We start from the raw sequence: 26015 nt of genomic DNA, 5'->3' as shown, positions 1-26015 counted from the left end.
TAATTGTTAGGCAAAAACTTACTTATCTATAAAATGAGAATGAAACCTAAAAAAGTGAAAGTCATAGTCACTCACTCATGTCCAACTCTTTGGGACTCCATGGACTATAGACCTCCAGGCTCTTCTGTTCGTGGAATTCTCCAGGCAAGAATACTGGAGTGGGTTGCCATTCCCTTCTCCAGGGGATCTTCCCAACCCAGGGATCAAATGCAGGTCTCTTGCATTGCAGGTGGATTCTTTACTGTCTGAGCCACCAGAGAAGCTAGATTCTTTAACATGCATGACCTCAGTTTTCCCCACAATTCTAAGAAGTAGGCTTCATTCTCAGAATTGTGGGGAAAACTGAGGTCATGTGTGTTAAAGAATCTAGCACTGTTTTTGGAGCCTCTCTCTTATTTTTAAAGTTTCAGAATCCCTGAGGTCTTCTCTAACACCATCATTTATTAACTCTGGTTTGTTCCCTGGGAACTTCTTTAAGCTGTACGCCACAGTAACCACAGAGTACCAGAGGCATTCTCTCAGCAAGTTTTGGAGGCTTACATAGTAGAATTAAAGCGTTGGTTTATTTTTTTGGATTCCAAGGCTATAAATCCCTGGAATAGGTTAGGTAATAATAAGAGAATCTGGAATAATTCATTCTGCTGCCAAAGCCAGAGTGAAATATTTTCTAAAAGGAGAAACAAATTCCCATGGCTTCAAATACTGTTATAGTAATTTGTGTCTGTTGGTTTCCTTCTTGAATGGTTGTTTGATAATGTCCTGTTACCCTCCCCAGGGAACGTTGTATACACTGTGGGATTTTTGACACGCTGCCATTGGTTCTCTGTTTTCAAAGTGACAGATACTAACTTATTATAATTGTGTGTGTGTGTGAAGTCACTCATTCGTGTTTGACTCTTTGCAACCCCGTAGACTGTAGCCTACCAGGCTTCTCCGTCCATGGGATTCTCCAGGCAAGAATACTGGCGTGGATTACCATTTCCTTCTCCAGGGGATCTTCCCAACCCAGAGATCGAACCCGGGTCTCCCGCATTGGAGGCAGATTATTAATGTACAGTTAATAGCACAATTCTGCTCTCTGTGTGTCCCTCTGTCTTCAATTTCCATCAATGTTGGAAAAATACATGACATCGTTTCTACTCACCCTGCTAGTTGTCCCCATCATCCTGATGCCTGCAATCACTATAGGCAGTCATGACTCAGCAAATAAAAGCATTAAATGTATTCAGTACTTATAAACAAAACTCTCTTTGCCATTTGAACAGAAATAGGGCTGCCTGTGAGCACAAGGGTGAGGACCTGGGGCTGGGGGTGCTTATTCTGATTACATATAAGGAAGACGACCTCCTCATGCCTTTTCTTCTGTGATAACTACCAGTAACACAGGTATTTCCATAAATTTATGTACATCATTTCATGTCCCTCATAGTGTCATCGGGAGAAGGCAATGGCACCCCACTCCAGTACTCTTGCCTGGAAAATCCCATGGACGGAGGAGCCTGGTAGGCTACAGTCCATGGGGTTGCTAAGAGTTGGACGCGACTGAGCGACTTCATTTTCACTTTTCACTTACATGCATTGGAGAAGGAAGTGGCAACCCACTCCAGTATTCTTGCCTGGAGAATCCCAGGGACAGAGGAGCCTGGTGGGCTGCCGTCTGTGGGGTTGCACAGAGTCAGACACGACTGAAGCGACTTAGCAGCAGCAGCAGCATACTGTCATCAGAATTACAGACCTACTATATATCTGTCAGTAGCCTTTTCTGTGTTCATGTGGTTATAGATACATGTGTTTATGAATACATAGATACATTTCACTAAGATACACTTTAATGGAGATAGATTTTCACAAAAATGAAATCATATTTTGACTTCTAATAGCATTGTGTATTTTCTCCTGTTTTGAACCTTATATAAGTGGAATCATACATTCTTCTTGGAACTTTTATAATCCTTAGGTTTATTTCTAAGTATTTCATATTTTTACTGCCAAAATAAATCTTATCTTTAAATTTCCTCTTGCTATGAAATAGAGAAATACATTTGACTATTGTATACAACTTTGCATTTAGCAGCCTTTTTAACTGTTTTGGTTATGCATGTAGGACAGCATTAGGTTTGATACCTGTACTGTCATTGCTGTGAGACCTTGGGTAGGTTACTTAAACTCTGTGCATTTCATCTGTGAAGTGGGAGTAATAGTCTGACCTAACACATGGCCATATGAGTTTCACTTCAGTCACTCAGTCATGTCCAATTCTGCGACCCCATGGACTGCAGCACACCAGGCCTCCCTGTCCATCACCAACTCCCAGAGTTTACTCAAACTCATGTCCATTGAGTCAGTGATGCCATCCAACCATCTCATCCTCTGTCATCCCCTTCTCCTGCCTTCAATCTTTCCCAGCATCAGGGTCTTTTCAAATGAGTCCGTTCTTCGCATCAGGTGGCCAGCATCAGCAACAGTCCTTCCAGTGAATATTCAGGACTGATCTCCTTTAGGATGGACTGGTTGGATCTCCTTGCAGTCCAAGGGACTCTCAAGAGTCCTCTCCAACACCACAGTTCAAAAGCATCAATTCTTCAGTGCTCAGCTTTCCTTATAATCCAACTCTCACATCCCTACCTGACTACTGGAAAAACCATAGCTTTGACTAGATGGACCTTTGTTGGCAAAGTAATGTCTCTGCTTTTTAATATGTTGTCTAGGTTGGTCATAACTTTTCTTCCAAGAAGCAAGCATCTTTTAATTTCATGGCTGCAGTCACCATCTGCAGTGATTTTGGAGCCCAAGAAAATAAAGTCTGTCACTGTTTCCACTGTTTCTCCATCTATTTGCCATGAAGTGATGGGACCAGATGCCATGATCTTAGTTTTCTGAATGTTGAGTTTTAAGCCAACTTTTTCACTCTCCTCTTTCACTTTCATCAAGAGGCTCTGTAGTTCTTCTTCACTTTCTGCCATAAGGGTGGTATCATCTGCATATCTGAGGGTACTGATACTTCTCATAGCAATCTTGATTCCAGTTTGTGCTTCATCCAGCCCAGTGTTTCTCATGATGTACTCTGCATACAAGTTAAATAAGCAGGATGGCAATATAAAGCCTTGACGGACTCTTTTTCCCTGTTTGGAACCAGTCTGTTGTTCCATGTCCAGTTCTAAGTGTTGCTTCCTGACCTGCATACAGATTTCTCAAGAGGCAGATCAGGTGGTCTGGTATTCCCATCTCTTTCAGAATTTTCCACAGTTTATTGTGATCCACACAGTCAAAGGCTTTGGCATAGTCAATAAAGCAGAAGTAGATGTTTTTCTGAAACTCCCTTGCTTTTTTGATGATCCAGCGGATGTTGGCAATTTGATCTCTGGTTCCTTTGCCTTTTCTAAATCCAACTTGAGCATCTGGAAGTTCACGGTTCACATACTGTTGAAGCCTGGCTTGGAGAATTTTGAGCATTACTTTGCTAGCCTGTGAGATGAGTTCAATTGTGTGTTAGTTTGAGCATTCATTGCCATTGCCTTTCTTTGGGATTGGAATGAAAAGTGACCTTTTCCAGTCCTATGACTGCTGCTGAGTTTTCCAAATTTGCTGGCATATTGAGTGCAGCACTTTCACAGCATCATCTTTTAGGATTTGAATTAGCTCAACTGGAATTCCATCACCTCTATGAGTGTTGTTTGTAGTGATGCTTCCTAAGGCCCGCTTGACTTTGCTTTCCAAGATGTCTGGCTCTAGGTGAATGATCATACCATCATGATTATCTGGGTCATGAAGATCTTATTTGTACAGTTATTCTGTGTATTCTTGCCACCTCTTCTTAATATCTTCTGTTTCTGTTAGGTCCATACCATTTCTGTCCTTTATCCAGCCCATCTTTGCATGAAATGTTCCCTTGGTATCTCTAATTTTCTTGAAGAGAGCTCTAGTCTTTCCCATTCTATTGTTTTCCTCTATTTCTTTGCATTTATCACTGAGGAAGGCTTTCTTATCTCTCCTTGCTATTCTTTGGAACTCTGCATTCAGATGCTTTATCTTACCTTTGCTCCTTTGCTTTTCACTTCCCTTCTTTTCACAGCTATTTGTAAGGCCTCCTCAGACAGCCATTTTGCCTTCTTACGTTTCTTTTCCATGAGGATGGTCTTGATCCCTGCCTCCTGTACAAAGTCACGAACCTCCGTCCATAGTTCTTCAGGCACTGTTTATCCCTTGAGTCTGTTTGTCACTCCACTGTATAAGCATAAGGGATTTGATTTAGGTCATACCTGAATGGTCTAGTGGTTTTCCCTACTTTCTTCAATTTAAGTCTGAATTTGGCAATAAGGAGTTCATGATCTGAGCCACAATCGTCTCTTGGTCTTGTTTTTGCTGAGTGTATAGAGCTTCTCCATCTTTGGCTGCAAAAAATATAATCATTCTGATTTTGGTATTGACCATCTGGTGATATCTATGTGTAATGTCTTCTCTTGTGTTGTTGAAAGAGGGTGTTTGCTATGACCAGTGCATTCTCTTGGCCAAACTCTATTAGCCTTTGCCCTGCTTCATTCCGTACTCCAAGGGCAAATTTGCCTATTTCTCCAGGTGTCTCCTGACTTCCTACTTTTGCATTCCAGTCCCCTGTGATGAAAAGGACTTCTTTTTGGGTGTTAGTTTTAAAATGTCTTATAGGTCTTCATAGAACCGTTCCACTTCAGCTTTTTCAGCATTACTGGTCAGGGCATAGACTTGGTTCATTGTGATATTGAATGGTTTGCCTTGGAAACAAACAGAGATCATTCTGTCGTTTTTGAGATTGCACCCAAGTACTGCCTTTTGGACTCTATTGACTATGATGAGTACTCCATTTCTTCTAAGGGATTCTTGCCCACAGTAGTAGATATAATGGTCATCTGAGTTAAATTCGCCCATTCCAGTCCATTTTAGTTTACTGATTCCTAGAATGCCGACATTCACTCTTGCCATCTCCTGTTTAACCACTTCCATTTACTTTGATTCATGGACCTAACTTTCCAGGTTCCTATGCAATATTGCTCTTTACAGCATCGGACTTTACTTCCATCATGAGTCATATCCACAACTGGGCATTGTTTTTCCTTTGGCTTCATCCCTTCATTCTTTCAGGAGTTGTTTCTCCACTGATCTCCTATAGCATATTAAGGTAGAGTGTCATATGAGATAGAGTATCAAAATTGCTTAAACAATACCTGATACATTATACTCTTCCTATAAGGATGAGTCATAGTTTTTAAACTATGGTTAATGCCTGTCTTATGTAAGCACTGACTATTGTGTGTGCCCTGTGGTCAGGGAGAGTCGGAGGCGTCTGCTGACAGTGCCCCATTCCCTGCCCGTGGGTGCGTGCTCCTCTCCCAGGGCTCTGACCAGCCATGGAGCACGTGGGTTGCATTCAGTCCAGAAAAAGTGGTAGGAGTCATGGTGGTGGAGGAAGAGTAGGAGAAATTTAAATGGTTTGAGCATCTCCCCAGTTTAAATTACATGCTTAATTGGGATGAAGATATTTAATTTGTCTAACAGATGAAGAAAACAAAGTATTTAAGAGTGAGTGTGGTTTATTAGATATTTAGCCACAAATATTCCTCCAGATTTTGCATAGATAGTTAATTTTACGGGAAGGAGGAGATAGTTAGCCATAAATATTCCTCCAGATTTTGCATATGTATAGTTAATTTTAGGGGAAGGAGGGTTTCATAGAAAATTTTCCTGTCTTAATTTTCTGAGTTTTATAAAATGACCATGTGTTAACTTACAGTGAGGAAGTAAGGATCAACTCTTTGCCTTCTCAATTGCAAGTCAAAAGTGAGGTCTCGATTTTCAAGATTAAGCAGTTTTGTGGCTCAGTATTTTAAACACCCAGGTTAAAGTGTCGCTAACTCATTAACCCCTGTGCTGAAGCATTTGTAGCAAGAACACCTGAAGAAAAGACACGAGGTCTAGTCCTTGATTCTAACCAAAAGATTGGGAGCAAGTGATTTACTTTTCCTGAATGTCAGTAATTTTTTCATTTGTTAAAGATAATGCTTACAAAGTAGTTATGAAAATTCATACTGCTTTAGCAAAATTTGAAAGGCATGGCAATAGAAGTAATTTTATAGTTGTAAATCAACTTTTAGTCTTTGTTTTGCTGTAGGAGACAAATCATCTAATAATGTGAAGGTAAACTATTAAACACTGTGATTGATAGGAACTTCTGGATGTATTATGGTTGAATTATTTCAAACCATTTAATGCTGTATACTTGGAACTGGTCACGTAAGTAGTGCTTTGAGACTTGCCCTCCTACTTCAGAAAGTAAGCATGAACTAACCTACTTGTTTCTCTTTCCTTAAATAAATCTTTTTTTCCCCTGTACTCATGTATCAGCAAGTTATCTTAAAATAGCTTGTTCCACTGGTAGAATCTGTCTTGTATTCAAGTCTTCGTAAGGTGAACTATTGCTGTTCTATCATTCACATCTAGAAAACTTGATTAAAGATAGAAGGATATGCCCTTGAGTGAAATGTCTGTGTTTTTAAAGCAGACTTAATAAAAACCATGAATGGTGTTTAGATTATTTAGTTGAATTTGTACCTCCATCTGTAAGATGAATAAACAAAAGCCATTTCACCATAAAGGTGAAGAAACTCTTTGTCCAAGGTGGATGATATCAAACTAACTCTAGAGATAAATCTTTTAGTTTCTAATTCAGTACTCTCTTTTTGGCTATAGTAACAATAACATTTATCAAAATTATAACAAATTGTGAATCTTTAAGTCCTTTTAAAATTGCTTTCTTCGTAGTGTAATAGCACAGGAATAAAGTGTGTTTCCTGTGAGAAGATCTTTCTTGTTACCTGTATACCAGTTGTGCATTGTTCCCACACTTTCCAGGTCTCTAAAGCAAGATCTTTGAATTCTGATCTTGGTTTTCGGAGATATTTCTACATCCTTTCTTGAGCTTCCTAATGAGATTTCATACTTACTCTGTGGTCCAGATAGATTGGACGCTCCCGCCACTGGGAGTCTAATCCTGTCAAACACTGAGTAGGCTGACTGGTGCCATAGATGGACAAGCTGTGGATAAAGAAGATTCTCTTACGAACATTTAATTTGTGGTTTTATGATACTTACAGTCGGTGTCATTTAAATGATAAATTTATGTAGTGTAGGTATATTTATGATTTTTACATTATTCAAGTGTAAGAAAAATTGCCAGTTTTGAGTTTGTCTTTGTTTTTATCATTGTTTAAAATGCAGGATTTAGAATTTTGAATATGTCTTACTCTAATAGGTGCCTGGAATACTTATTAAGAAATGATGCAAATCCAGGGATCCGGGACAAGCAAGGATACAATGCCGTTCATTATTCAGCTGCATATGGTCACCGTCTGTGTCTTCAGCTGGTAAGAATCCTGAGTTCTTGTGGAAGGACCAGTGTGAGTTTATGTTCTAATAATGTAATGGCAATGAGAATAAATGAACCAAGAAATAAATGCCTTGTAATATCTTTAGAATCCCTTTCCATCTTAAATTCACACTTGCCTCATTAAGCTTTCTTTCATTCCCTTTTCCCTTTCACAGAGAAAGGGGACAGAAAGAAATTAGATCTCTGGAGAGGTCTCCTTGTGTCCTTCCCTTAGAAACCCCCATGCCCACCTAACATTCACTGCCCCTGCCTCGTGAAACGTTTTCCAGAAGGCATTAAACTGTAACTTTGTCATATGTGAGAAATACATGTCCCTGTGAGAAGATTCCCCCTGCATATTTAGGAGTTCTGAAAGGCCCAGTCTACTAGCAGTCTGTCCTGAAAAGGGAGACTCATCTGCTGCAGCGGAACTTTTTATTTCAAATGCCCCACATTATGGGTTTCTTCATTTAAGTTTACTTATAAATTAATATTGCTTTCCTTAAAGGGGGAGTAAAATTAAAGAAGGGTGGGTATAAAAAAGAAAAAGGAGGTTGTCATACTTAATATAGCATTTAGAACCCTGCTGCAGAAATACTATTTCCTTAGGTTAGTATGGTATTTCTAGACTAAAATCTGAGACCCATGTATATAGATTTTTGGTCTAGTCTTTTAAGTTGTTTACTTAAAAGACTATAAATTTTTGGAGGCAAAGCACAAGTTCAGAAGGGAATTTAACAAAGCCATAGGTAAATAAAGACATATAGTTTGCATTTATCTCTTTACTATATATGACTGCTTCTTCAACTCAATATTTTTATTTTAAATTTTATTTCAGATTGCAAGTGAAACTCCTTTAGATGTTGTAAGTATTAATCAGTTTTCCCACTACTATTCAGAGTATTTAAGTATTTGCTCTCACTCGAACTGGAGCCTGTCTGACACATTCCTGGGAACAAAGATGGTGACAGAAATCATGTAAGGGAGGGGGAGGGAGGTGGTTCTCACTTGGTGGCAGTTGAACAGCATTTCTTTCAAAGTCGGAGTGTGTAGCCATTCCCTCAAAACTCTTAGTGTGGGGTCCAAATTTTCAGGATAATCCACTCTGTAAGGTTTCTGAGCTTAGTTTTCATAATATAATGTTTTGGGATTTTAAAATTTATGTTCAAGTATCCACTTATACTCTAAAAATGGATTTGAACTTGGGGGAGGGGGACCAGGAATAACTGCTATGGTATGTCTAAAAGTGCCATTTCTGACATTTAAAATTCTTTTCTTTCTCAGTTAATGGAAACATCGGGAACAGACATGCTGAATGATTCAGACAATAGAGCAACAATCAGCCCTTTACACTTGGCTGTAAGTACTGCCTTCACAGCCAGCCTGATGGCTGCTTTGCTGAAAATATCTCATACCTGCTTGTGTTGGCTCAAACTAGGACCCAGAACTTTGGGTCCTAATAATGATGATCGTAGAATTAAAGCTGTAAGAACTTGCTTAATACAGAGAATTCTTTAATGTGCTTTTGTTTGTTTGTCTTTTAAAAAAAAGGACAGAGGGATGAGTTTAATTTCCCCCAGACCTGCTCTAAGGAGAGAATATGCCTGAGATGTGAACTTTAAAATGACCCGCCCTAGTGGAATGGCTTCTGCATTCTTAAGCAGATAATACAAGAACAATAATTTTTGTGGCATTTCTACAATGTTTTGCTTACTTTGTGATTTTTGGGGTGGTAAGTGTGTGTTCACTGGTCCTTCGGTTGCTCGTGCTATAGGATTTAATTTCATGATTTTCTAGCGTCACTAATGTCCATCACTAAGAGGAGGTTAGGAGAGAGTGTGACAGTTAAGTCATATATAGGAATGAATTACCTTACGGATTTGAAGCAGGGCTCAATCTCATTCCTTCTGTGCTGAAAGAAGAATTACCTTTGAAACACAGCATGTTGTGGGAGGTGGGGGACTTTGAGAGTCAGGAGAATTGGGCCCTGTCACTGTTTGTGAGACCTCTGGTTTCAAGTGCAGTAAACTGTTTTAAGGCTCTGTACTTAGTGTGTGTCACTAAAAGTTCAGTGACCCATTTGTTTCCTCTCACAAATACTATCATTTTTCGTCTTAATTCCTCTGGCCTATTTTCTGACACTGACACATGTACATTGAATTTTCTGCCTTATCTTTCTGCCCCTTTCTCCCCAGAAATACTTCCTACCATGGTCTGAATAACTAAGAAGACATGCTGAAGCTCCTTGCTTCCTTGCCCTTTGGGTCTTTGGAAATACTATATACTCTTCCAGACCTGCATAGTAAATAAGTCATCTAGAAGTGCAAAGCCAGCGTGGAGAAAATAGCCATTTTATTATGGGTGGCAAGAAATGATGTCTGAGCAGATAACTAGGCAGTTCTTCCTGCATTGTTATCATCACTCTTTCAATAATAGCACCTCTTCTCTTAAACACTTACTAAGTGCCAGACTGAGCACTTTGTCAAGTTTTTGAATACATTATCTCAAAAAGATTAGTTCCTTTAACTAGTTATTTTACTCCGTGGCTATTGTGAATAGTGCTGTTATGAACAGGGGTGTGCCAAATATTATTTTTAAGCTGAAATGGAAACAATTTTGTGATTTTTATAATCAGGTTCAGTGAAATGTGGTTATACCACCACTTTGGCATTTTGTATCTATCCCTAGGTGGTTTTCAGAAATTACCTAAGTGATTTTTTTCCTTCGAAACTCCCAATCCGGGACAGCTTGCTGCAGTGAAAACACACCGGCCTGAGGGCTGAGGAAACTGGCCTTGGTCCTGCCTTCGCACATGCTAGACACCCAAGCCCCTGTCCTAACCCAGTCAGAGACATCGTGAGGACAGGAGCCCGGTGCACACCACCCTGGCCTCTAGCTGTCCTTCTTTTAGTGGTGTGATTTTATTGACCTGGTAGTTAAGAGGAACTAAAAAGCCTCTTGATGAAAGTGAAAGAGGGGAGTGAAAAAGTTGGCTTAAAGCTCAACATTCAGAAAATGAAGATCATGGCATCTGGTCCCATCACTTCATGGGAAAGACATGGGAAAACGGTGGAAACAGTGTCAGACTTTATTTTTCTGGGCTCCAAAATCACTGCAGATGGTGACTGCAGCCATGAAATTAAAAGACGCTTACTCCTTGGAAGGAAAGCTCTGACCACCCTAGATAGCATATTGAAAAGCAGAGACATTACTTTGCCAACAAAGGTCCATCTAGTCAAGGCTGTGGTTTTTCCAGTGGTCATGTATGGATGTGAGAGTTGGACTGTGAAGAAAGCTGAGCGCTGAAGAATTGATGCTTTTGAACTGTAGTGTTGGAGAAGACTCTTGAGAGTCCCTTGGACTGCAAGGAGATCCAACCAGTCCATTCTGAAGGAGATCAGCCCTGGGATTTCTTTGGAAGGACTGATGCTAAAGCTGAAACTCCAGTACTTTGGCCACCTCATGTGAAGAGTTGACTCATTGGAAAAGACCCTGATCCTGGGAGGGATTGGGGGCAGGAGGAGAGGGGGACGACAGAGGATGAGATGGCTGGATGGCATCACTGACTCGATGGACGTGAGTTTGAGTGAACTCCGGGAGATGGTGATGGACAGGGAGGCCTGGCGTGCTGTGATTCATGGGGTCGCAAAGAGGCAGACACGACTGAGCAACTGAACTGAACTGAACTGAAGAACAAGCCTAGAGGTGATCCTCAGGCAGTAGAGCTCAGTGATCTCCAGTCATTTCACCTTGAAGGAGTCAGAAACATCAAGAGATCAGTAAGGCCCAGAGCAGATTTATCTCCTGCTGGTCCTTTGTGACATTTCCCACAAGAAGTAGCTTAACAGCCCTTTGATACAGTGTGGGGCCCTCTTTCTAGCTAAATACCTCTTTTTAGAAGCAAGTGATATTTAGCACAAATATGGTAGGATTTTATATTTTTCAATTCTAAATGAAAAGTTCACATGGGATTATTTAAAGTTTTGCCAGTATGTGCTAAGCTGCAGGTCTGAACAGTATTAGAAAATTGCTTGTTCCTCATCTAAAAGGGGTGACATGAGTGAACAGAGAAGACATTCCTTCCCCACCAGAACCGTCTTTGTTGCCTTTATGTCTGCTCAGTGTCCAGTCCAATAAGCATGATAGATGTTCAGTTGACATGTTGGTTTTGAAGTGAATTCTCTGGAGAGCCCCTTTTTCAGATTGTGTAAAGAGGGAGTTTCAGACAAATCTTAAAATCTTCTTGCTCTGCTGTACTCTAGGACAGTGCCTAGCACCTAGCAGTTATTCCAGCAGGGCTCAGTTTAAATATTTTTGAAAAGAAAAATTTTTGTTTGAAATATGGCGCATTGTACGATAGGGTAGTCATTTTACTTTGAGAAATCACAGGGCACAAGTACTAGCTGAGCTTCAATTGCTACTCTCTCTTGTGATTGAGGCGTAGTAACATTCTGTCATCTGGTCCCATCACTTCATGGGAAATAGATGGGGAAACAGTGGAAACAGTGACAGACTTTATTTTTGGGGGCTCCAAAATCACCAGATGGTGATTGCAGCCATGAAATTAAAAGACGCTTACTCCTTGGAAGGAAAGCTCTGACCAACCTAGATAGCATATTGAAAAGCAGAGACATTACTTTGCCAACAAAGGTCCATCTAGTCAAGGCTATGGTTTTTCCAGTGGTCATGTATGGATGTGAGAGTTGGACTGTGAAGAAAGCTGAGCGCCGAAGAATTGATGCTTTTGAACTGTGGTGTTGGAGAAGACTCTTGAGAGTCCCTTGGACTGCAAGGAGATCCAGCCAGTCCATCCTAAAGGAGATCAGCCCTGGGTGTTCTTTGGAAAGAATGATGCTAAAGCTGAAACTCCAGTACTTTGGCCACCTCATGCGAAGAGTTGACTCATTGGAAAAGACTCTGATGCTGCGAGGGATTGGGGGCAGGAGGAGAAGGGGACGACAGAGGATGAGATGGCTGGATGGCATCACCGACTCGATGGACGTGAGTCTGAGTGAACTCTGGGAGTTGGTGATGGACAGGGAGGCCTGGCGTGCTGCGATTCATGGGGTCGGAAAGAGTCGGACACAACTGAGCAACTGAACTGAACTGAACATTCTGTCAGGGTGAAGTGGGACACTAAACTATGATGAAGAACTTGGGCTTTGGAATCAGAAACTTAGAGTGAAATCTTCTTTAGAACCCACGTCACACATCACAGAGTATCTGCCATAAACCAGACATTGTATACTCATGAAAAGATCACCTGTCATTTGAACTTGTATTATTTGTGGAAGGTTCATCCCTAACACTGCAGCCTACTAATTGATTATTAAAAAAATTTTAGTTAACTTTCTTAATTATCAATACAGAAGTTTTGGATCATCTTAAATACAATGACGTGAAGACAAGTTTACTTACTCCTTTATGTTCTAGGGTTTCTAAGAATTTAGTCAATCTAAATATATGTATTATTTTAATTTATATTTTTGTTTGTTCCTAGGCATATCATGGTCACCATCAAGCCCTGGAAGTGTTGGTACAGTCTCTGTTAGATCTCGACGTGAGAAACAGTAGTGGAAGAACACCCCTGGACCTTGCAGCATTTAAGGGCCATGTAGAATGTGTGGATGTTCTCATTAATCAGGGAGCCTCAATCTTAGTCAAAGATTATATTTTGAAGAGAACACCTATACATGCAGCAGGTATGTCAAAGACTATGAATGATTTTATTTACCACTTTCCATCTAATACTCTCTTCTTTTTCACTTTCTTGTATATTATACTCCTGGTAATTGTTTTAAACATTTTGATTGTAAAAATTCTAATGATTCTACTCTCAGGGAAAAGACAACAGCAATATTATATCACTTTTTAAAAAATATTATCTACTTTAGAAATTGGATTTATGTAATAGTCTGACTTTTGAAGTACTTTATCAGCAATACCAAAAAGCACAATACATTTTTACTTCATTTTGATGGAAATTATCTTGGATTGGTATGTGCTTTCATTTAACAACTGATAAATATTTTACTTACTGTACCAGGGTACTGCATTAAACATTTAATCAGACAGGAGTTACAAAGTGTCTGCCATGTGAGAACTACTTCACGGAGTGTTTTGTGATGATGTGGATTTGTGAAAATGGAAAGCCACATGACCCTGCCACTGTGATGACCCGGTACTCTCTGTGTATCACTACAGATAAAGAGTTACCGCGCTCTACAGGAATTACTACAAGGCAGTGTTGATTTTAAATAACAAATTCAAGACCAATATAGGTGAAGAAGTCCTAGTCAAGTATTTTTCTTATCCCCATACACTATGCACTCATCAGTACCTAGCTGCTGTGTACTGAGTGTCAGTGAATCAGTGTAAAAAAAAGAAAAAAAAGATGGGACTAAACCGAATTTCCTTGAAGCATCACAAGGAGCACATCTAAAATCAGGAAAGAAGGAGAACTTTCACTATCAGGGATAAAAATATTTCCCAGATGCCCTTCAGACTTCTGAACGTCTCAGTGGGCAGAGCTTGAAACCAGCCATTGGCAAAAAAGAATGTGACTGACCTGTCTGATCGTGGTGTCACCGCGTGTCTGGAGGCAGGCTGCCCTTCCGAAGTACATTGCCACCACCAGAGCGCGAAATCACATGAGCATTTTCTTTCTTGTTAAACTCAGTGAATAGTCTAAAATTATATCAAGAAAATGTGGTTTAAGATGGACATTTTCTACTTTATCATTATGTATGTATATATAATTGCTGAAAGTTGTAAATATCCCTTACAGCAACAAATGGTCATTCGGAATGCTTACGGCTACTAATAGGAAATGCCGAACCACAGAATGCAGTCGATATTCAAGATGGAAATGGACAGTAAGTTTTCATCGTTTTTTTAATTAGTTTTAGGATCTAAGACAGATTTTCAGTCTTCATACTTTTGCCCCTATTTTGGTAAGTCTGGCATAATGTGTAACTGAGCAATGTCCAACACAGCTTTTTAAGTATACTTTAAAGCTGACTCAGAGAAAGACCTGTTTAGAAAGCAGGCCAGCTCAGTGTGCTCTCACGGGCGAGGTCTCAGTGGTGACGGAGCTGCTCCTGTTGTTGCCCAGGACTCCTCTGATGCTGTCTGTGCTCAACGGGCACACAGACTGTGTGTACTCACTGCTCAACAAAGGCGCAAACGTCGATGCCAAAGACAGGTGGGGAAGGACGGCCCTGCACAGAGGGGTAAGCAGAAGCATTCTTTCCTGAAAGTTTTTATGACCTCATTTTACCTAAAATTGAACTAGGCTGTGTTTATATTTTTCTTCATTAAGTTTTTACCGAATAATCTTTACTGTTTCTTTCACCGTCTCAGTTTTTGAACTCTAATTTTAAGCAACCACAAAGCATAACTTAATCCAGAGAAACATAATATTGAAACAAAATTTTAAAACCCTAAAATCTTGAATAGTCTTATACATTTTTTTCTTTTCTTTCTTACACATTTTTATCTTTTTCACCTTTGAAATATTTTCATTCCATTAAAAGGCCCTTTTTCCTAGTTTTCATATCACTCTTATTTTGAAAAAATCACCACTGTAACTAAATTCTCAAGCCACTTTCAAAAAAAAGTACTCAAAATATGATAAATGCCTTGACTGGTGAGAAGACATGGGGAATACAGACTTTAAAATTCCTAATCAGCTACCATTGGCATGTAGTGCCCAACATGGTATATTCAATGGCATGCAAAAATTTTCTTTTCAGGCAGTCACAGGCCATGAAGAGTGTGTGGATGCATTACTTCAACATGGTGCTAACTGCTTATTTCGAGATAGCAGGGGCCGGACACCAATACACTTGTCAGCTGCCTGTGGACACATTGGTGTTCTTGGAGCCCTTCTGCAGTCAGCAGCATCTATGGATGCAAACCCAGCCATGGTGGACAATCACGGATACACAGCACTTCACTGGGCCTGCTACAATGGTTAAGTACACAGACCCGCATCCCCTGCCCGCTATGCTGTATACCAGAGAGACAGCTAACTGTTAACACGTTCTGACTTCCATGAGAGTGTATCGAATTCTAGACTGGAATCTGCATATGCTCTGTGAGCACTCTGCAAGTTAAGATCCTTATATCAACAGTAACATGTATGTTCAACATTTTAAGAGAATGAAGTCCTAGTAGAATAGATCATAGAAGTAGAAACTAGAAACTTTCACAGTGAAGTGAACTTGGCTTCATGGTTATGACAGGCTGACTTTTAGCCTCCAGGAAAATAATTGTCGCCATTAGTCCTTTTACAGGTAATCTCACCAAAGGTCAGTGAGAGAAATATAAAGCTATTTTTAAAGGACAGGTGTTAAAAACAGGATTGGGCTTCTGAAATGTCACTAAAATAATTTAAGTAACAGCACATTGAGAGATTTGCTCATCTTAGATAACAGTTGATTATATTACATATAGTGTAAAATATCAGTTGTGTCAAAGTATGTGCTTAGGGTATTATCAAGGACATGAAGGATTTTTTATTTGTTGTTTTGAATCTCAATGTAGCATTCAGGTTATTGTTAGTCATAAGAACATATCTACAAAACTAGCTGACAATTCTAACAACTTTCCCTCAAAATGTACAGAAAATAGAAATTACCTGTTTATATAATATCCACTTGCTTAAAAAAAAAAAATATAGTGGCTGTTGTAAACTTCAGCTAACTGCCTTGCCACAGAGGAGACGTCTATCTTTTTGTAATTGTTTTGCATGATTCTTTTACTGGGAACCATTTTGAGAAATAATTGTTGAGTTGCAGTAAAAGAGGAGAAATACGAATCTTGCAAAGTTATATTAATAATTTAATCAAACATTTTCATGAGCATTTTCTAGATACACTATTTTAATTTTCATATTAATCCTTGTATCAGAATTGAGAGCTCTATTCTTTTCTTCTGAGAAAGCATTGCTTGCTTCTTGAGGATTGACCACATTTGGTCATTTTGCAACTCTGAGTACTGATTGTTGTTGTTGTTGTTTAGTCACTCAGTCATATGTGACTCTGCAACCCCATGGACTGCAGCACGCCAGGCCTCCCTGTCCATCACCATCTCCTGGAGCTGGCTCAAAGTCGTGTCCATTGAGTCAGTGATGCCATCCAGCCATCTCATCCTCCGTCTTCCCCTTCTCCCACCTTCAATCTTTCCCAGCGTCAGGGTCTTTTCTAATGAGTCAGCTTTTCGCATCAGGTAGCCAAAGTATTTGAGCTTCAACTTCAGCATCAGTCCTTCCAGTGAATATTCAGGATTGATTTCCTTAAGGATTAACTGGTTTGATCTCTTTGCAGTGCAAGGAACTCTGAAGAGTCTTCTCCAACACCACAGTTCAAAAGTATCAGTTCTTTGATGCTCAGCCTTCTTTATGGTCCAACTCTCACATCCATACCTGACTACTGGAAAAACCATAGCTCTGACTAGACAGACCTTTGTTGGCAAAGTAATGTATCTGCTTTTTAATATACTGTCTAGGTTTGTCATAGCTTTTCTTCCAAGAAGCAAGCATCTTTTAATTTCATGGCTGTAGTCACCATCTGCAGTGAGTTTGGAGCCCCAAAAATAATGTCTGTCACTGTTTGCATTGTTTCCCCATCTATTTGCCATGAAGTGATGGTACCAGATACCATGATCTTCCTTTTTTGAACGTTGAGTTTTAAGCCAGTTTTTTCACTCTCCTCTCTCACCTTCATCAAGAGGCTCTTTAGTTCCTCTTTGCTTTCTGCGATAAGGGTGGTGTCATCTTCATATCTGAAGTTATTGATATTTCTCCTGGCAATCTAGATTCCAGCTTAAGCTTCATCCCGGCAATTCATGTGATGTACTCTGCACAGAAGTTAAATAAGCAGGGTGACAGTATACAGCCTTGACAGACTCTTTTCCCAATTTTGAGCCAGGCCTTTTTTCCATGTGTGGTTCTAAGTGTTGCTTCTTGACCTGCACACAGGTTTCTCAAGAGGCAGGTCAGGTGGTCTGGTATTCCTGTCTCTTTAAGAATTTTCCACAGTTTGTTGCAGTACACACAGTCAAAGGCTTTAAGCGTAGTCAGTGAAGCAGAAGTAGGTGTTTTTCTGGAACTCTCGTGCTTTTTCTGTGATCCAGCAGATGTTGGCAATATGATCTCTGGTTCCTCTGCCTTTTCTAAATCCATCTTGAACATCTGGAATTTCTTGGCTAAAGTACTGTTGAAGCCTAGCTTAGAGAATTTTGAGCATTATTTTGCTAGCATGTGAGATGAGTACAATTGTGCGGTAGTTTTGAGCATTCTTTGGCATTGCCTTTCTTTGGGATTGGAATGAAAACTGACCTTTTCCAGTCCTATGGCCACTGCTGAGTTTTTCCAAATTTGCTGGCATATTGAGTGCAGCACTTTCACAGCATCATCTTTTAGGATTTGAAATAGCTCAGCTGGAAATCCATCACCTCCACTAGCTTTGTTCGTAGTGATGCTTCCTAAGGCCCACTTGACTTCACTTTCCAGGATGTCTAGTTCTAGGTGAGTGATCACACCATCACGTACCATGGAAAACTTGAATAGTTAAATATATTCCTAATTCAAAAGCTTAGTCAGTGTCATTTTTTTTTTACTATACCAGATCTTTAGCCAGAGCAGATTTGAAACTATAAAAACCTTTGGATTTCAGCTCTTCCTTTGCATTACAGTGTAATTTGACATCTTACAAGTGTAGGAAAAATCAAATAGGAGTAAGACATCTAGACATGGGAAATTTATTTAAGAAATCAGTGAGATAAAACTATTTTGAAGCAGACTTTTATTGGGTTTTTTTTTTGATCAGTGAGAATTAGCTCTTGGAAACATCATACAGTAAGGTATTTTTTCCTCGGGTAGAGCATTTAGTTGTAAAAATACTGCTGTAACTGTCCTTTGGAGAGTTGGTATTTATTATTATAACATTCCTACCAGGTCCTTCTGGAGAACATGGTTTTCTTTAAGTGAGTTCCCTACTCCATCACTGCTGAATTTAGCCTCTCTGAGCACATTGTGTACAAGACAAAATTTTGCCCAAACTACATGCTGGGTTGCCATTTAAAGATCATAACAGATGTGTCTAATTTCCAGGTTCTAGTAGAATTGGTAATGATTCTGAATTGAGCTGGAAGGAATTAGATGTGTGTTGCCTCTATGTACAGAGAATGTAAAGGCAGTGTAAAATTAATACCATATTTACAGCCAAAAGGCTATTTTATAATTTTGGCATTCTGAGAGTAGAATATGTAAATAGTTTTACTTTGACTAGTAATTGTACAGCTGAAAAGAAAATTGGAAGCACTCCAACAGAACAGAAAACACTCTCTTAAAATGGATTGATGGCAACACTTTAGAAGAGAACTGGTTATACATACTCAGCTTTAACATTCAGATTTTGGTTTGTGGAGTCATTTAGCCACAGAACTAAGAATATTTACATGATCTCATGTGTTCCTTTCAAAAATGTATCAAATTTTTTTGATGCTTTTAAGCATCTGCAAAATATCCCTCTAAAACATGAGGAGACCAGTTTTCTCCTTCTTTTATAACCCAGGACACAAAGTGAAGTTTTTCAGCTTAACATGATCCAGCGATGACTGCTGGCCCCAGGACTCCCTTTTAGCTGTCCACAGTCTGCTCAGGCGGTGACTCCCACATCTTTCTGTTTCAGAACCTGTGGCTTATAGCTATTAATATTTACTGTATGGTAAATTAGGACTGAGAAATTTAAGGATGTTTATTTTAAAATAATAATAAATCTATTACATGTTAATATAAATAGCATTTTTATGAGAAAATAACTATTTTTAAAAAAATACAGTAGCAAATTTCTTTGATGGCTTGTTTCAAGAAAAGAATAGTTTGCAGTCCCACCCTGGAGCTCCCAGACCACACCTTGAGAACTGCTATCCCAGGAAAATAGGAAACCCTCAAATCAATACTGGACCATTGTCCTTCGCTACTTCTTGGCCATGAGTTAACATTTGGAGAGGGAGAGTTAAAGCAGGGTTTCTCAGCACTGTTGACATTTGGGGCCAGACAATGTTTAATCCTTTGTTGTGACTGTCCTGTGCTTGCAAGAGGTTGAGCAGCAGCCCTGCCTTTTGCCCACTAGATGCCACAGCACTTTGCTACCCCATCTCCAATGTCATAAGCAGAAATGTCTCTAGATGTGGCCAGATGTCCTCTGAGGGCTAAAATTGCTCCAGGTGAGAACCACTAGATGAAAGAACTCACAGGTGACGGAGCATAACCACAGGTTTCCTAAAACACACTTTCTTCTCCTGGTAGAAACGATTATAGTGTAACAATTAAGTTGAACTGGTGTTTGAGAATGCTGGGGTAATTAGAAAAGAAATAAAGCATCACTTTGTTAACCAAATATTAAGCCATGGAAATAAATTAAGAGGCTCTTTAAGAATCTACTTTATTCCTAATGTGGATCCCAAATGACTAACAAGGTAGAAGCAACATTTAATTTTCCATCATTAATACAGCAATGGGGGTACTTTTACTAAAACCCCGGCTTTGAAAATTGGGTTTAAGACAATCTGAGGTTTGGGTTTTCCCATTTTTAAAGTTGTTATTAAAAACTGTGCGCCTGGGGGCTTCCCTGGTGGCTCAGTGGTAAAGAATCCGCCTGCCAGTGCTGGAGACATGGGTTTAGTCCCTGATGGAGAATATTGTTGAGCCTGTGCTCTAGAGCCTGGAGCCGCCTAAAGCCCATGCTCTGCAACAAGAGGAACCTTAACACCACGACTGCAGAGTAGCCCCTGGTCTCTGCAACTAGAGAAAAGCCTGCACAGCAGTGAAGACAGAGCACAGCCAAAAATAAATAAAATTGTTGAAAAAAAGAAAAAGTATGGACCTGATACTTACTAGTAATCAGTTATGCCCTTTAGCCCAGCAGTATCATTTCCAGAAAATTGTTGTTGGAAATACAAAAGAAATAAATACTTTTCTCTTTAAGATCTGAAATATTTCATTTATAACATTGATGATTATATCACAAAGAAAAACTAGCAGTCACCTTGAAATCCATAATTAGAGATTAAATCATTTATGATACGTTCTGATACTGTGACGTTCTCCCAAACATTCAGCAATAGGATGTCTACATATACTACTGTGAAAAGACATATAGTTTTTTAAGTAAAAAACAAGTTGCAGAATGTCCCAGTTGCATAAAAATGAAAAAGTATGTGTTATGTACATGCAGTTGTATACGCCTAAAAATGTTCTGGAACTGTAAGGCAGTAGGTCCAGAGAGTAGAACTGGGAGTGGGGACAGGGACGTGTACTTTTTTTCCTCTAAACACTTCTGTAAAATAATACCATTGGCTCATTCCTATAACCAGAAAATATTTCCATTCTGAAGTTAATTATGCTCCATAAATAGTTGTTCCCTGGTTGCTTACTAGTAAAGAGCCTGCCTGCCAATGCAGGAGCACAGGTTCAGTCCCTGGATCGGTGAGATCCCCTGAGAAGGAAAGGGCAACCCCCGCCAGTATTGTTGTTGCTTGGAAAATCCCAGGACAGAGAAGCCTGGTGGGCTACAATCCATGGGCTCTCAGAGAGTCAGACGTGACTTAGCTACTAAAACAACAATGTTACGTAAATATATATTATTTTGAAAGTTACACTGCTGCTGCTGCTAAGTCGCTTCAGTCGTGTCCAACTCTGTGCGACCCCGTAGACGGCAGCCCACCAGGCTCCCCGTCCCTGGGATTCTCCAGGCAAGAACACTGGAGTGGGTTGCCATTTCCTTCTCCAATACAGGAAAGTGAAAAGTGAAAGTGAAGTCGCTCAGTCGTGTCCAACCCTCAGCGACCCCATGGACTGCAGCCTTCCAGGCTCCTCCGTCCATGGGATTCTCCAGGCAAGAGTACTGGAGTGGGGTGCCACTGCCTTCTCCGAAAGTTACACTATTTATATGTAAATAGGTCATTTCAAGAAATAATGCCCAAATAACTCTTAATTGGTCACCATGGAAAAAGTGAGACTAATTTTTGTCCCCCACAAAGTATTTGTCATGTCAATAATAAACTGCTGAAGTTGTACTTTGGATCTCAAAGTGCCTAAAACTGTGATGTTTAATGGGTTCAGTGAACTGAACTGACTACTTGTAATCCATGTAAAGCCTTTTTTTAATCTGTTGGGATATGTGGATATGTATGGACACCTCAGTATCTTCTTGGGATTTTAATATCTGATTCCCATTTACTTATCTAGGTCATGAGACATGTGTAGAACTCCTTTTAGAACAAGACGTTTTCCAGAAAACAGAAGGAAATGCTTTCAGTCCGTTGCATTGTGCTGTGTAAGTAAAGGCAGAATGAATCGCATTTGATTTGAATATTTAAGAAATAGAGCATAGCTTTGAGAGTGATCACCTTGTTACCTTCACAGAATAAATGACAACGAAGGTGCTGCTGAGATGTTAATTGATACATTAGGCTCCAGCATTGTGAACGCCACAGATTCAAAAGGAAGGTAGGAATTCAACCATGTAGAAAATTTCATTAGATATTAGATTAATATGGGAGAATTTAAAGAAACCCCATTATTACCTAAAGGTTGGTTTTATATTTACAAGTATAAATTGTTACAAAATCTTAATTATATTCTCATTATAAAAGGCTTTTCTACCTTGACCAGGAAAACTGGCTAAAGATTTCCCTTTGTTAAAAACATATGTTCCTGTTAGGCTTCCCAGGTGGCATGCATGATAAACAACCTGCCTGCCAATGCAGGAGATGGAAGGACTCCTGTCCGTCAGGAAGGTCCCCTGGAGCAGGGCATGGCAACCCACTCCAGCATTCTTGCCTGGAGACTCCCCTAGATAGAGGAGCCTGGTGGGCCACAGGCCATAGAGTTGCCAGGAGTCGAACACAACTGAAGCAACTTAGCACGTGCTTGTTACCCAAAGGCTCTTTGTTGTTATTGTTTGTGTTTTTGTTTGGCTGTGTTGAGTCTTAATTGTGGCAGCGTTTTTGTTGTGACTCAAGGACTCTAGTTGTGGTACACAGCCTCTGAGTGTGTGGACTCAGTAATTGTGGCACACAGGCTCAGTGGGATCCTAGTTCCTCCACCAGGGATCGAACTCTCATCCTCTGCATTGCAAGGCAGATTCTTTTTTTTTTTTTTTTTAACGTGTTTGGTTGTGTCCAGTCTCAGTACACAGGCCCTGTGGCATGTGGGATCTTAGTTCATGAACCAGGAATTGAACCTGTGTTGCCTGCATTGCAAGATGGATTCTTAACCACTGGACCACCAGGGAGTCCCCCTAAAGACTGTTTTTAATAAAGTTAACAGATTCTAATTATGAAGAGCCCGATAGTTGTAATAGATGACAGTATTTGGGGCCGGATTTGTTTCTTTCAAAGGTTGCTTTAATGATGTAATTTTTTTTTGGCAGTTTCATAATTTACCCATATTAGTTTACCTAAATAATAGTTATCAAAAATACAAATTTTTGTGGCAGGAATCAGTAAGCCTATTTGTATCCAGGCAATGGTTTTGTAGCCTGGTATGTAAATCCTTGAAAGTTGCTTGTCATAAATTAAGAATATACACGCACAGATTTAGCCCAGTCTTTGCATTTCTCTGTGGGCAGAACTCCTCTGCACGCAGCCGCCTTCACAGACCATGTGGAGTGTCTGCAGCTTCTGCTCAGCCATAATGCTCACGTGAACTCTGTGGACTCCTCTGGGAAAACACCTCTCATGATGGCTGCAGAAAACGGACAGACAAACACAGTTGGTAAAGAAACCGCTTGAGGCTTTTGTTGTTCTAAGTGTGAATGTTGCTTATGTACAATATAGCTTCCACTCTGGTTCATTGAATTTTCCATTAGTTATCTCACCATTCCTCAGACTTAAACCCTTTTACCTGCCTACACTCATGTGTTCTTTTAGGCCCACAGTGTTTTCACTTGCTCTCGTGTTAGCAGGCAGTGTTAGGATGGTCAAGAAGCCTGACTCTGGAGTCAGACTGAATGTGAGTCCTGGATCTGCCAGCTGGATGGCCTCATGCCTCAGTGTTTCCATCCGTACAGTGACAAAAGTAACAGTACCTATCACAGGGGTGTTCTGAGAGGTGAATGCGTTACTGTAAATCTAGAGCACTTAGAACAGGCTGAAATACAGTAAGCGCTCACAGAATGAGTGTCAGTTGCTGTTCTTGTCTGTTCCTTGTACAACACACACACACACACACACACACGAGAATATAATGTAGACCTTTATATTGCAGTGTGTTTTTGCACTTACGTTTTTGCCAGAGGGATATTTTTCCTTTCTGTCTTCATTTCTCTACAGTGAGTTATTAGTAATCTGAGGTGTATGTTCATATACAAAAGAGTTGATACAATTTTTCCTCCCAGAGATGCTGGTCAGCAGTGCTAGTGCAGATCTGACTTTACAAGATAACAGTAAAAACACCGCCCTCCATTTGGCTTGCAGCAAGGTAGGTACACATCTTAATATTTTTTGATTGTTAATATCGACAGTGGCATTTAAGGTTTTTCCACTTAACTAAAATGCACAGAGCTAGGGACCAAACCTGTCTAACAATCACTGGCATCAGATTTCTTGGAAAAAATATTTACTTATGTGTGAAGCACCATGGTACATGAAATTTCCAGTAAGCCAAGCAAGTTTTGGACCACAGGCTTAAATGTAATTATTGTCTTTCTCTAATGTCTCTAACCTTAAATATTCTTGTCCTCTTCTGTAACCCCATTACATCAATTCATGTTTGGATGTATATTTAAGACATTAGCCAAGAAAATGCATAGCTTATGAATGGTGGTATATATATATATATATATATATATATATATATATGTATGTATATTAAAAATACGGATGACGACTGGGGTGTATTGAGTGTATAAAGTTATCTTTGATGGTGCCGACGTTTTTAAGAGTTATTTGTCATAATTTTAGGGTCATGAAACTAGTGCCTTGTTAATACTGGAAAAGATAACAGATAGAAACCTCATCAATGCAACCAATGCAGCTTTGCAAACGTGAGTACTTCCAGTATCTAGTGTAAACCTTGGAACCTTTAATTATAAAAATGATTAATGGAATTCTTTTCTAATATGACTGGAATCTGTCACAGAAGCAATTAAAAAATAAAAAACAGTTCTTATAATTGACAAAACTCATTTCTAAAATCATCATAATTAAAAGACATTATTTAAGTTTTTGAACTGAAACTCTTATTCTTGAAAATAATAGGTTGTTTGTCAATCCAGGTTTATGGTGGAAAGTAATACTATTCTGTGTGTTTTACAGTAACCAACTGGAATAATACACTTAACAACAAATGAGGCACAAAGTTTTACACATGTCTGTAGCTAGAGAGATTTCAAAAATAATCAGGCTCTTAATGTGAGCCGCCAGTCCTGGGTGACCGCCTAAATCCTGACCCAGCGTCTCCCGTTGTTCCTCACCATTTTCATTTGCTGTTCTGCTTTGAGACTTAGTGAAGAGAAGAATCTTACAACAATGTTCCCATTCAGGTCTCAGTCGGATCCCTGAAGGGTCCAGAAGGAGTCCTGGAACCTGTAAACTGTCCTCAAAACCTGTTGGCACTTGTGCTGTTGCAGTTTACAGTTTTTATTGTTTAGTACATGTGTTTGCCAACCACATTTCTTAAAACAACTTAAGATTGCAGTTTAGTTAGTAAATCTTTCTAAACGTTGGTCTTGAAGGAAAGTGGCACGAGAGTCTGGTAGAAGTGGGAGCTGCTGATGGCCGGTGCTGGGTGCAGCACTGACAGGCACTCTGGCTCCTGGCTCTCCCGGGCCTCGCTCCCCTCGTCACTGCCGTTGGGACCAGGGGCCTCCGGTCTGCGTCTGTGGGTCTCCATAGCCTAGCGTAGATGGCCTTCAGCAGCCAGGGTAGAGAGTGAGCACACACACGGGTGGGCCTGCACACATGGATGTGTGCACGTATTTTTTTCTCTCCAGACCTCTGCATGTTGCTGCCCGAAACGGGCTGACAGTGGTGGTTCAGGAGCTCCTGGGGAGAGGGGCAAGCGTGCTCGCGGTCGATGAGAACGGTGAGTAGCGTCTGCTTCCTCTTTCCCTAACCTGTTAGACGGCGTTGGCCTTTCAGTGATCCATACTTGAAGGAAAGGAGACTTGGGGACTTTTTATTGGTCAGAGAGGAGAGCTGGAGCTAATACTGACTAGGGCTTACCTTGTGCAAAGGGAACAAGGGAAGGAGAAACAGGGAAAGTCCATCTAACAGGTGAACTCCTGAGTTTCATGTATCTGTTAAATCAGAGTTGTGTTTGCCTGCTCAGTCACTCAGTCGAGTCCAGCTCTTTGCGACCCCATGGACTATAGCCCGCCAGCCTCCTCTGTCCATGGGATTTTCCAGGGGTTGCCATTTCCTCCTCCAGGGGATCTTCCCGACCCAGGGATCGAACCTGGGTCTCCTGCGTTGGCAGGCAGATTCTCTTTACCAGCTGCGCCAGCCCAAATCAGAGTTAGGGTTTATTAACTTTGGTTTAGTGATACCACCTCTGTTATTTTAGTATTCAAAGAATTTGTTCTTTCAGCAAACATTTATCAAGGCC

General features: G+C 40.1%; 1 protein-coding gene across 4 annotated transcripts in view; it reads left to right on the top strand.

The window, feature by feature from the left end:
* Positions 1–26015, top strand: part of ANKRD28 (ankyrin repeat domain 28) — a 216289-nt gene that overhangs the window by 181619 nt on the left and 8655 nt on the right. For all 4 annotated transcript variants that reach the window (XM_055569970.1, XM_055569968.1, XM_055569969.1 and 1 more), the window contains 13 exons: positions 7283–7394; positions 8235–8261; positions 8681–8755; positions 12897–13098; positions 14184–14271; positions 14511–14628; positions 15151–15370; positions 21654–21741; positions 21831–21914; positions 23038–23183; positions 23806–23888; positions 24371–24453; positions 25402–25493. In XM_055569970.1, coding sequence (XP_055425945.1) covers positions 7283–7394; positions 8235–8261; positions 8681–8755; positions 12897–13098; positions 14184–14271; positions 14511–14628; positions 15151–15370; positions 21654–21741; positions 21831–21914; positions 23038–23183; positions 23806–23888; positions 24371–24453; positions 25402–25493 — 1418 coding nt within the window. The remainder of the gene's footprint in view (positions 1–7282; positions 7395–8234; positions 8262–8680; positions 8756–12896; positions 13099–14183; positions 14272–14510; positions 14629–15150; positions 15371–21653; positions 21742–21830; positions 21915–23037; positions 23184–23805; positions 23889–24370; positions 24454–25401; positions 25494–26015) is intronic.

This window comes from Bubalus kerabau, chromosome 2 (genome assembly GCF_029407905.1).
Source record: "Bubalus kerabau isolate K-KA32 ecotype Philippines breed swamp buffalo chromosome 2, PCC_UOA_SB_1v2, whole genome shotgun sequence".
Classification (NCBI taxonomy): domain Eukaryota; kingdom Metazoa; phylum Chordata; class Mammalia; order Artiodactyla; family Bovidae; genus Bubalus; species Bubalus kerabau.
This window is presented reverse-complemented; position numbering and strand designations above follow the sequence as displayed.